The sequence below is a fragment of the Lactuca sativa genome, chromosome 1 (genome assembly GCF_002870075.4).
Source record: "Lactuca sativa cultivar Salinas chromosome 1, Lsat_Salinas_v11, whole genome shotgun sequence".
In the NCBI taxonomy this organism is placed as follows: domain Eukaryota; kingdom Viridiplantae; phylum Streptophyta; class Magnoliopsida; order Asterales; family Asteraceae; genus Lactuca; species Lactuca sativa.
The window spans coordinates 186,251,918-186,264,975 of record NC_056623.2 but is presented as its reverse complement, the minus strand read 5'-3'; the positions used below and the strand labels follow the sequence as shown (position 1 = coordinate 186,264,975).

Sequence of the window (13,058 nt, the reverse complement as noted above, 5' to 3'; positions counted from 1 at the left end):
AGTCCACGAATATTGCGGGGGCGTTAGTCAGTCCAAAGGGCATCACTACGAACTCAAAATGCCTGTAACGGGTTCGGAAGGCTGTCTTCGGGACATCCTCCTCAAGCACTCGTAACTGGTGATACCCGGATCTAAGATCAATCTTGGAGAAGTAACTTGCTCCTTGCAGTTGGTCGAATAGATCGTCGATACGAGGGAGAGGGTAGCGATTTTTGATCGTGAGTTTATTGAGTTCCCTATAATCGATGCACATCCGAAACGATCCGTCCTTCTTCTTCACGAACAAGACCAGAGCTCCCCAAGGTGAGAAACTCGGTCTTATAAAACCCTTGCTGAGCAGTTCGTTGAGCTGACCGGATAGTTCTTGCATTTCGGCAGGCGCTAAACGATAGGGCAACTTAGCTACGGGAGTAGCTCCTGGGACTAGGTTGATTCTGAACTCAACCTGACGTTTGGGAGGTAGACTTGGAAGGTCTTCTGGGAAGACATCGGGGAATTCGCATACAACGGGGATGTCCTTTGGATCTTTCACTTTTTGACTTGTGTCGACGACGTGAGCAAGAAAGGCACGATATTCCTTGCGCAAATATTTCTGAGCCTGAATACTGGAGATGATACAAAGGCTCGTAACCGGTTTATCTCCATAGATCAATAAAGTTTCGTGATTTGGAAGATTCAGGCAGATGGCTTTGTCGGAGCATAGGATATCGACGCGATGAAGACTCAACCAGTCCATACCAACAATGACGTCGAAATTTTTGATTGAGACTGGTACGAGATCAATTGGAAATGGGTGATCGTCTAACGTGAGGGTACAACCTATGTAGATTTCGTTTGAGCTTTCGATCTTCCCGTTAGCCATTTCTACGACGAATGTTTCTTTTAGTGGTTGAGGGGTTTGTTTGAGTAAGTGTTTAAAGTTTTGATTTATGAAGCTTCTTTCAGCACCACTATCGAATAAGACACATGCATAAGAGTTGTTGAGAAGAAACGTACCCGTGACCACTGTGGGATCCGCTACCGCTTCATTGTGACCGATAGCGAGTAACCTTCCAGTTCCCCCAACATTTGTAGCCTTCGGACAATTCCTCTTGAAATGGCCAGCTTTACCGCAGACATAACACGTCGGGGTCACTCCCGAACCCGGAACTTGAGAAATAGGTTTGGGAGGGGCCTTGCAGAATCGCACCGTATGGCCCTTCCGTCCACAGTTGGAACACTGCAATTCACGGTAGGGGCCTTTGTGGTGGAAAGGGCACTTGGGCAGATTCCTGCTATAAGCTTTTGGCGGGGCTGGTGCGGCTTGAGTGGCTGGGGTAGTGGCATCATGGACCGCCACGATTTGTTGGTCCTTAGAGGAGGTTTGAGTTTTCTTGCCCTTCTTCTTATCCCATCGCTTCCTCTTTCTATCAGATGAATCGGGTGGTGCAGTGGTAGTGGGGGTTGCTGTTGCTGGAGTGGAAGAGACTTCATGGTTGATAAAACTCTGGGCCAATTCCTTGGAGCTGTCGAAGGTGGTAGGGCGTGAGGCCAGAACGTTTCCTCGATACGGGGGCACTAAACCCCAGATGTATCGTTCAATCTTCTTGCTTTCAGATGGGATCATGTTAGGACACATAGCCGCCAAGTCACAGAACCTGGCCGTGTACGCCATTATGTCGGTCCCCACCATCTTGAGGTTCCAGAGTTCCTCCTTATAAGATCCTTTAAAGTGTCCCAGCCCATGGCATTGGCTGAAACCATGGAGAGTGCACTGACATGGCCATTCCACCATGTCAGGGCCCTGTTGGTGAGGGTGGCAGTAGTGAACTTGATTTTGCTCTCTTCGGGGAAAGAGCACATTTCAAACACCGCTTCGGTTCTTTCGAACCATTGCGATAGTGCCAGAATTCCTCCTGTACCATCGAAGAAGGTAGGTTTATAGTTCATGAAGTCCTTATAAGTGCATCCCTGCACTCTTTGGTGGACTTCCCCAAATCTAGAGTTTCCACCGCTCGCTTCCCCAGAGTTCATTTGGGCCATGGCTGTTGTCACAGCCGCGGTACTGCTATTTGGAACAGCACTGGGTCGAACTGTGGAGGAGGAGGTGGTGGAGGAGGGGTTTGAGTTGCTGGTCTTCCTCGGCTTGGACGCTTTCGAGGAGGCATCTTTCACTGGTAAACCATAGAAATGATAGCAATAGTAAGAGTCTATTGCGAATATGAATAGAGTGTTTCGTGGATTAAATCAACATAATCTAAGATCAGAATGAGAGTCATAGCAATAGAGTAGTCAACTGCCAATATACTGGTATTAATGATGCAACACAAGTTCATGAAAATTGACCTAACAGTAGGTATTACATCATATCATAGAGAAAATGTTGGCAGTTTAGAGGTTTCACTAGAGTACTTTTAAGCTAGGAATGTTTACAGACAAGAGATCTACGGAACATAGAGAGAAAAAGGCCAGTCCTTTAAACAAAAGAGTGAGGTAACTAGACGTCTTCTACTGGCGATGGTTACTTGTTGGGCGAACCCTTAGATACGCTATCTGACGCATGAGGTGTCGATCATGAGTCCTCTGACGTGCTCGGAGTTCCCTAACTTCGGCTCGGGATGCAGCTAGCTGATGCTGCAGAGCCTCGTTGGTCCTCCTTGTCCTGTCCATGGCTTCTTCGAGTTGTCGGATGCGAACCGTGTTGAGGTTCGAGTTGGCATCTACTTCCACAACTCGACCAATAGCAGCTTGGCCCAGCTCGACATTCCTGGTAATCCTTCGGATCATGATGGGCAGAACCCGATCTGCTGATCCTCCTTCGCTTATGTTGTAGAAGCTTCGGTCTCCATTGTATGGAAAGGGATGACCCTGCTCCTCACTCCATCGATGCAAGGATATGGCCCACAAAGGAGTGGGACCCTGAAACGCCGGATGGGTGTTAGGGTTCGGGGCTTTAGGAGGTTGGTTGTTAACTTCTGGTTCAGAGCTCGAGCTATCCGAGAAACCTTCAGCATGATGATCATCCAAAGGGATCGGGTGATCATCGTCTGAAGCCTCCTCGAGCCATCCTCCATTGCCATGGTTCAGATAGTACGGATCAACGGGGTGGTGGAAGCCATCCATGCTATCTATGCGAGAAAGGGGAAAGGAAAGGTTAATAGACGTATTACTGTAAGATACTTATAAGATGAATCGTTATTAGTCGACCCAATACTTGCGTAGTGCATACCGATTACATGTAACCGAAGCAAGATAGCCCTTCGAATAGGCAACCCTAACTTCAGACCCCCAATCAAACAAGAACAGGGAATAAAGCAAAGGTTACAGATTCTGAGTCTATAGCGCCCTAGTCACATGTAACCGTGGTGTATCCACTTAGCAACTATTGTCCTACTAGTAACGACCCTTTTTGTTATCACATACGTGTGTTCTAGAGATACAGGATACTCCTATAGTATTCTTATGGTAACGTCATTGTGGTAGTGTTGGTAAGTTTTTAGACTTGTTGCAACACCACAACCAAGCTTAGGCACATGCTAGTCACTCCCAGGAAAACTTAGTTGATCAGGCTACATCCCCCCAAATGTGACTATATGTCCCTAAGCCCAATTGTGCTATCCAACAATCTTAATACTTTTGTTTTGTTCTAGGGTGATATTGACTTCTGTCACACCCCAAAACCGATAACGTCGGAATACGTTTCGAGGTGGAGGACGTCATGTACAGTATCATCACAATTGCATAATAGTAAAAACAAGAAACATACAACCATTGCATTACATAGTGAGTTTAATTACAAGTGTGTTTTGTAATGTTTAGCAAACACCAAAGATAATACAAAAATAAGAGATGGATCTTGTCTGCTCCACTTTCTCCAAAATGCTGCACCCATACCTGTCTATCTTTGACCCGAGGATACAAGTTATTTTGAAAACGAATATCAGCATAAAGCTGGTGAGTTCATAAGAGTTTAGTGTGAGATTTCGTATAAAAAGCATTAGAACCGATAGTATGAAAAGCTGCATTTTACCTTCTTAAGTAGAAGAAAAACCTAGAAAATCCTATATTTTCCAGAAATACATTGAGAATGAAAATCATTAAGAAACATGACACTTTCATCTTTGAAATCCATTTATTGTAAAAGTATAATATTAAATCTCCAATAAGTAATGCAATATGATAGTTTATGCCTGAAGTTAATAATGGTGGTGAAAACTTCCTTTAGTGTTAGATTCTTGATTACTTCGGGATATTCACTTAACTTTTAGTTAGTATTTTAGTGTGGTTATAGTGCATTCCTTGTATGTTACCGATAGTGTGAGAAGTAGAGGACCCCCTGACCTTCCCGGTCATGCACAGTGTAGTGAAGTAGTGGCATCCCTGGACCTGTATGGCTCGGACTGAAGTTAACAGTCAGGATGTAATAGCGTCTGCCCCGTATAGATCTATACATATAACGTTGTCTTCCTGTCGGAAAACTCTGGGCGTAGTGTGTAACGAATAGAGGATCTCGTAGTGAGTTAGTGTGTTATCTCTTGATTAATGCTTTCTCTTGTATTATAGTGTAGTAGTCTTTTGTATACTCGTAGTGGGTTCTCGTATTAGTGTATAGTAACATTATAGAGTGTATTATAGTGTGTAGAGTAGTAGCTATAGCGAGTAATAGTGGCCTTAACTATACCTATTATAGTTAACTTAGTGCGTATGATTCTTGTTAGTTTAGTGGTTTAAACATCGAATGAAATGAAAATAATCGTATCCAACACTTAATATATATGATATATAACTAAGAAATCAACGACAGTCGGACGGATAATAACTACCCTAAGCCCACAATCAAACAAGAACAGGAAATAAGGCGAGCTATCGGTCCTAAGCCCTTCAAGTCTTACCTATATAAATATATTGGTGTGGTTACATTATATAAGGAATTTATTTAATAAAAATCTTGTCAAAAAGGAATCATTTAGAAAATTGTTTATTTATCCAAATTAGTTTTGAAAACAAAAATCATTTTTATAAAACATAGCGAAAAATCACATGTGATTTGAACTACGGATAGAGAATCACATGTGATTAATTTCCGTAACATGAATAATTGGCTTGTATAAATTTCTATAAACATGTATAATTGACTTGTATCCCCCCCCCCCTTAAATCATATAAAACATATGAAAGGTTCATTAAAGGGGTATGAACTCACCTGAAATCGCGTAAATCGGGTGAATCGGGTAAATCGGGTAAAAGTGTCGATTGAGCGTTTTGTACCAAATAACGACTTGTGCAACTTTTAGGACCCTAATGTCATATGAAATATGTAGTTTACAAGAAATTAATCATTTTATGCTTTTCATTTAAGTATTTAGGCATTCAAGCATCGATTCGGGGTTTTAGGGCTTAGAAGGGGTTCCCGAGAGTGGTATAAGGCCAAGAGGGGTTTGCGGGGGAGTCCATGAGTTCACTCCCTTGGAGTTTACGGTCCAAAGGCCACTCCTTGGGATTTTACGGCCGTAAGCCCCCTAGGCTTGGCCGTAAACTCATGTATTCCTCCAAAATTGCAAGTTAAGGCCTTATTTCACTTCCCTAATTTACTAGCAAGTGTCTTGGACTAATTCGGAGGGTTTAAACCCTCATTTTGTGAAATTTTGGGGAGTTTACGGTCCAGTCCTGTGCTTGGGCCGTAAACTCCATTTAATCCCTCAAAATGGATGTTTAAATGGTCCAAAACACTTCCCTACACCTTAGATAAATTTTTGAAGACCTTAGGTGGAGTTTTGGGGACATTTTGGCATAATTATTCGGTGTTTACGGCCCAAGCTTAGACTTGGCCGTAAACTCCTCTTTTTGTCTCTAAATGGTGTTGTTTAATGGTATTAAACATTTCTCTAGGTCATAATTAAATTCCCACATGCCTTAGATGAGTTTTTGGGAAATATGGCATAGAAATTTGGTGTTTACGGCCTAAGCACAAGCTTGGGCCGTAAACTCCTTTTTAGATCATAAAAACTTATGTTTTCATGTTCCAACTCATCTAGGCTATATCCCTAATTATTGTACAAGCTTATGGGAAAGAAAAATGTGTTATTTGGCCAAGTTTTGGGTGTTTACGGCCTAAGGGGCTTCCTAGGCCGTAAACGCCCTTTAATCTACTAAATCCTTTGATTTTTGGCCTCTAAATGCTACGGACTATGATTAGAGCAAGATAGGGAAGAAACCCTTACGTTTGGAAGCCGGAATTCGCGGTTTTGGAGTCGGGTTGGGGTCTAGAGAGAGAAAGTAGTGAGAGAGAGTGAATGAGTGGTAAAAGAGTGTTCAAATGGTGTTCACTCTCATTTCATATGCCTCGGGTATTGCACCCGATACACGGCTACCCGATGCTAATGTTTAACAGGGTTAAAATTTTTACCCGGGTGAAGTGGTTGAAAACTAATATAACTCTATTTAGTTAAACGGGGTTAACACTTACAAGTTATAATTACCTATGATAATATCAAGAAATATAAATAACTAGATATTTATTTATTGGCGACCCCAAACTTTACGGAAAATAATATATAACGACGAATTCCGTTAGTGAAGACTGGATTTTGTAATGGTAACAATTTGGGTTGTCACACTAAGCTAATATGGAAGTCCATGGATGGTCCATGGAGCTTTTAACCCATGGATCCTTGGAAAGGAAAAGACATTGGTTATTAGGGTTTCACCCTAACCATGCACACTATATAAAGAAGCATATGATGCAAGAAATGAGACACTAGGAGTGTGAGACTTAGTGGTGGCCGATTCCACAAGAAAGTATACTAATCTCTCAAAGTTTTCCAAGTGTTAGTGGAGATTTGTGATTCCGTTTGAGGCATTCACACTATTGGTTCTTGGCTCTCAAACTCCAAACAATCAACCATCATCAAAAGGTATGTATTTCTACTAGTACTTTTATGATTCATAATCCTTATGCTATGCTAGTTAGGAAGAAACCTTGGAAGTTATTATTTGCATGTATTTTAGAAGAAAACATAGATCCAAGGTTTATTAGGGTTGCATGCACACTTAGGAAGTGTTAGATTGCTCAAAACCCAACAGTGGTATCAGAGCCTAGGCTTGTTTTCTTGAATACTTGATGCAGTTTGCTGAAAATCGAAGTTTATGTGCTGTCTGCACAGCAGACTCGCCGAGTCCAAGACAAAATTCATCCAACTCGGCGAGTTGGTTCATGCACTCGACGAGTTGGAACCCCAGACAGCATATCTTCGAGTTTTGGTGTTGTAATTGGTCTAGAATCATTACCTTAAACTGTTTTGGACTCAGAAAACCTGTTTTTGATGTGGTAATGATGATGGTGGACCAATTTCAAAGTTATAATCAAAATTTCAAGTTTATATGTGTTCATATGATTCTTGAAGTTGTTGATGTGGATGTTCATGTTCATATGAGTTTTGTTAGATCATAGGAATTATTTGCAAATTGTTTGTTAGTTAATTCTTGATCTTAATGTGCTTTAATGGAATTCATAATTTGTCCTCAAGTTATGGAATTCCAAAAGTTTTTTCTTTTAAATGTTTTTTTAAGAAGTCATAAGTTACACTTTAGAAGAGTTTTTCTAATAAATGCTTTTATGCACTACTAGAAAAAAGGCCTTTTACGACGCTCATTGCGCATCGTAAAACGCTCAGACGACGCGCAAATGCGCGTCAAGGAAGGCCCTGTCATAAAGAGAGATGGCGCGCTTTTGCGCGTCGTCTATAGACGACGCGCATTTACGACGCGCATTTATGACGCGCATTTACGACGCGCGGTTATGACACGCAATGCGTATCAAGAAAGGCCCTGTCATAAAGGAAGACGACACGCATTTGCGTGTCGTAACCTTACGACGCACGTGTTTATGACACGCAATGCATATCAAGGAAGTACCAGTCAAGAAAGGTCATGTCATAAATGAAGACGACACACATTTTTGCGTATCGTAATTTTAATTTTTTTTAAAAAAAAATATATTTATATATTTATTAATTTATAAATTAAATTTGCATTTAATCTCTCATAATAGAAATAAAATACCATATACAAAAAATACAATCCATTGCATAATATAAAATAAAATACCATATACAAAAAATACAATCCATTACATTTAATTTGTATGTATAACAAAGACACATGTGTTAAACTTGTTACCATTAACATCTAATCGTATGGATTCGAGTGTTAAACTTGGTACCATTAATATCTGATTCATAAGTCCTTTCAACAAGATTGTTACCTGCATAAATGAAAACAAATAGGAACATTAACAGCCCAGCATGCTCAAGCCTCATCAATACAACAAAGGAGACAAAAGTAATGTAATAAGCCAAACATTAAAACCAAACATTAATATAAGAGATGGGAAATCTTTTACCTGAATATAACTAGCACCAAACAAACCACCATTTCCAAGCTGGAATTGAGTCCGATGCAATGTGACTAAAAAAACACAAATCACTCTCAAATTTCACCTACCCCTTTCAGTTTCACATAACACCAACCAACCTACTTATAAGTTGCTAATTATCTAGGCTATTTTTCTTTTTCTCTTGATCAAAATAACATGTTTATGCCCAAGTCAATTACAGAATTATATTCCTTAGTATCATGTGGACACAACAGATGCTGAAAAAATTGAATAATTTATCTTTTGCTGCAACGGGATCATACAAAGCTAGACACACTTTGATATGTTTCAAACATAAACTTATTGTGTAATGAGGATCCAAATGGAATAATTCAGCCACCCCATACTCCTTTGTTCTATCTCGCCTCTATAATTTATTTCACCATTCAAGAGAAGGGTATAAGGGGTTTCATAGACATTATGAATTAATTTATCCTTTATTCTACTTCCCTTATTTGAATTAAATAATCTCATCATAAAACGTTCAACATTTCAACATATTATACGACCTAATGCACTAAAATTCAAGTGATGTAAAACAATAAAAGTTGCTTTGAAAGTTCATAAATAAAAAAAATTACCTTTTCAAATTCTGCATAAACTTGTGCAGGAGCTATGGTCATCAAAGTTGACAAAGCAAGTACTGCAGCTTCTTGTTCCAAATGACTAGTACTCATCAACCCCATTGGTCCAGGCAAACCCTACATATTATACCACAACAAAGGGTTAATAATAATTAATAATATATAAAAGATAAGTTAAAAAGTAATCAATAAAAAAATATCAACACTCGGAATCAATGATTCCACAGGTAAAAAAAACTTACATTGGAATCAGAACGCTGCAAAGGGCTTCTGGAATCAGCTCTACCATGGGAATAGGGTGATGATGTTAATGCTTTCTCATTTCCTCCTCCTTCAGGGCTTCTGCTTAAAGAATGTGACCTACTCCTACGTGGAGGAGACCTGCTTCTGTGTAATCCATCAGTTTATTGACACATCAGATGATAAGGGCATTCTAGTCTTTTCAACACTAGTACTTCTATGTAAGTAACAAACACATATAGAATAGTGAATAGTCCATCAGGGCATTCTAGTCTTTTCAATTCATTGGGGACCCACAGTGGTGCCCCTTAATTTGTATGAAGCAAGACCAAATGCTGGTAATGAGACCACACCCGTCCCACTGAAATGCCTTACAACAAGTGGATGCTCACATTCATTGCCTGAAACAAAAATAAAAAACAATAATAATAAATTAGTAATGCAACTCGTAAATTTTATAACTATAAAAAAAGGTTGTTTCTCAGCCTGAAAAATCCAGGGAGATTTATATGATATATATGAATGACCTGTAGTAGGAGTGTGAAGGGAATGAAAAGTTAGAAAACAAGCATCAAGATCTTTCAAGGTGGGCCCCATGGGAATTCTGTATATTGGGTACCTAATAAAAAGCATCAAAAAAGGGCCATTTAGTAGTAGCATATTATGTGAGAAAGAGCAAGTAGCAAAGACCATATTCAGAATCTGTTTGATTGGATGGAATGGAATGGAATCACAAAGGAATGGAATGAGTTGTGATCATATTTGGTTGGTATGTAGCAACGGAATGAATCATTCCATTCCTTCCCAAACTCTAGTACTTATTAGCAATCATACCAAGCGACAGAAAGCCAACTAGATGGCAGCAAGTCACAACTTCTTAGACTTTTCAATTCAGGGAAGCGTTGTGCAAGATCAAGTATCTGTTGCAACAAGAAAACAGAACTAAACTAATTATCCAAAGATTTATAAATAAAGAATAAAACCCACTTTCTTTGTTTTTTTTAAAGCTAACCTTATCACACAAAGGTTCTCTGCCCAAAGGCTGACTATGTTCCATGTACTCAAATATCGAGCAACTTTGAGTGGTGGCAGAATCACTATCATCACTAGAAAAGTCTTCTTGAACTACATTGTTCTCATCATTCATTGAAAAATGATCCATTCGGTGAAGAATGTCATTCTTTGGGTGATGATTATTACTCTTCTCCCTTAGATAATGTAAAGAACCCTTTTCCTGCTCATAATCACTGCTCCCATCACTACTTGAATCCGTAAATGAGTTATCATCAATATCCTCAGTTAGTTGCCTGTAAAGCAACAGAATAACTAGATTATTTAAATTTCATAAAGAAGCATAATAGATGCTACTAGTTGAAAAGGAGCCTGACATAACCCTAAATAAGAAAGAGGAAGAAAGGAAGATATTTACTGTTCCAGTACCTGGAATTTATTGAAGACTTCAAATGGTCTACATATATTTGAATTCCAGATAAATAAGGCACATAATATTGGATCACACAATTAGCTTCATTCAATATTAAAGGAACTCCAACACCATAAGCACTCCACTCCTTGAAAGATTCCCACAAATCACCAAGAACAAAGTATGGTTGATATTCCACATCACTTGTCCTCCATCCTCTCATAGTTCTCTGCTGCCATAAAGTTCAAGTAAAATCATTATTTGGATCAAATACACAACTACAACACCCCTGTTTATACATGATTACTGAACATTAACCATTTTATTGTACTCTAATTCTTTTTGGAAGATGGTGTGCTTTAGCAGAAACACATATATTTTGATTGTCAAAATATGGAATCCTTGATTAAACAATAGAAATATAACATCAAAGGCAAACTCTGTTCACTCATAAAAACTGAAAGGCCACCCTCAGGGCTCACTGAATAATAATTCAAGCTGACTTCATTTGCTTTCAAACATGAATTTCGGAGTAGTGCCAATGGAGAAAGAGAAAACCACAGCTAAAATGTTAAGTAAATTGTACTACTAAATTATAAATCAAAAATCTGATTAATTGACTATCGCATACTCAAATTGAATAAACCAAATGTTCCTATAAGTTACTTTACTCCATGATATAACGAATTAGCAATACAAGTATAAACTGAGACGACTAATTTGAATTAATTCAACTCATTTCAATATAAAAGATTAATATCGGTACAGACCTTGGAGAGATGTTGAACAGGAACAGAAGGCGTAACAGTTTCCAAAAACCGTTCAAGATTACACAACGATGATGTTGCCGGCACCGCCACCACTGAGGATTCCAACGGCTCCGGATTTGATGGTTGCATGAGTTGATTCTCCGACTCCTCCCTGACAGAAGATGTCGTAGATTGGGGCGGAGTAACGTTACTTTGAGCTCTACGGAGGTTCTCTTGATGCTGACGAATCCTTCTCGCTTTTGCCGGCATGTAAAACCTATCCTCTCCACCACTACTACGTCCATGCTGCAATCCAGCGCCTAACATCTTCACTAAAACCCTAAGTTACAAATCCTTCGATCTCACCAATAAAACCGGTCACGAAAGCTACGATTTGTAGACAAATTTAAAAGTCAATGAGTTTCATTTTGATTCATTTTTCTGTTAAAGATAAATTAACAAAAAAAAGAACAAAACTTTTTGTAAACGAATCGTTAAAACAAGATGAAAATCAGCCGATTAAAGAAGGAGTTGACGGATTCATAAAAACCCTGCAATTTGACCAAATCAAACGAAATCAAACAAAAGCAACGATTGTGTGAGAAATTCAACAAGAGCTGACGAAGAATTAGTCAAATGGGAAGGAGGAAGAGCGGATATCCTTAGACGACGGCTTAGGGTTTGCAGATGGTGGTGTGGGGGTCGTCGGTTGCTTTACAGAGAGATATGAAGTCGAGACGAAAAGACGAGATTGACTCATCTGGTAATAAACGGACTCGGGAAGCTAAACAAAATGACCCGAGATTGACCCATCTAGTAACAACGCTATTGATGCCATTCCTTCCATTTTCGACTGTTCATCCTCCACTTCCTTTACTGCTACTTCTTCACCATCTTCTATTTTTTCTGTATTTAGACTTGAGAGTATAATTAGGGCTTTTTCTAACAATTTCAACATTGAGTGGGAGATATGGTGGTTCCAGTAGGTAGAAGTGAGGGAAGAAGTAGGCAGCAGTCAATGTCGGGAGGGGGAAGGAAGGAGCGTCCATAATTTGGGCAAGAGGGAAAGGAGAAAAAAAAGGAAGGCGGGATTTTTAATTTTTTCAGAATTTCATTTCCCCCTACTGTTAAAGGATGGAACGCGCGTTCCATTAAAAATTATAAAGCGACATCCTTAGACGACGCGCATTTTATTATAGGTGCCCTCAGTGTTTTTTTTAGACACTAATTTAAGGGCGCGCAATAATGCGTGTCTTCTATCCTTAAATTTTTTGAAGATATGACATTTTTCTAATGTCACTCTCCTTTGCGTAACATAGATCAATGAGCGTCGTATTTTGCGCGTCGTAAAAGGCCTTTTTTCTAGTAGTGATGGACTTCATAACTTGTCCTCAAGTTATGGATTTCCAAGAGACTCTTCATTAAAAGTATTAAACACTTAATTAAGAATCATAAGTTATGAATATCCAAAAGTTTATGAATTGTTCAAAACTTGCCCTCAAGTTTTGGAATTTGTAATGTCTCACACAAACTTTAATTCCATACTCTAGAAGTTTTAAAAGTTAAAATTCTACCCTTATACTATTATAAGATTAATGGTTAATTATTATATATATGTATAAGAACAAGTCGTTTTACCGTTAGTAGGA

At 39.1% G+C, this 13,058-nt stretch overlaps 1 protein-coding gene across 1 annotated transcript; it reads right to left on the bottom strand.

Annotated features, from left to right (window-relative positions):
- Window positions 1-8,159: 8,159 nt before the first annotated feature.
- On the bottom strand, window positions 8,160-11,736 carry LOC122196838 (uncharacterized). The gene is made up of 9 exons (XM_052767136.1): window positions 11,431-11,736; window positions 10,678-10,889; window positions 10,250-10,544; window positions 10,072-10,157; window positions 9,765-9,856; window positions 9,535-9,638; window positions 8,995-9,114; window positions 8,347-8,419; window positions 8,160-8,242 (listed from the first exon to the last, which is right to left on the bottom strand). Exons 1-9 carry the CDS (start codon window positions 11,734-11,736, stop codon window positions 8,160-8,162), a joined length of 1,371 nt encoding a protein of 456 aa, XP_052623096.1.
- Window positions 11,737-13,058: the final 1,322 nt, after the last annotated feature.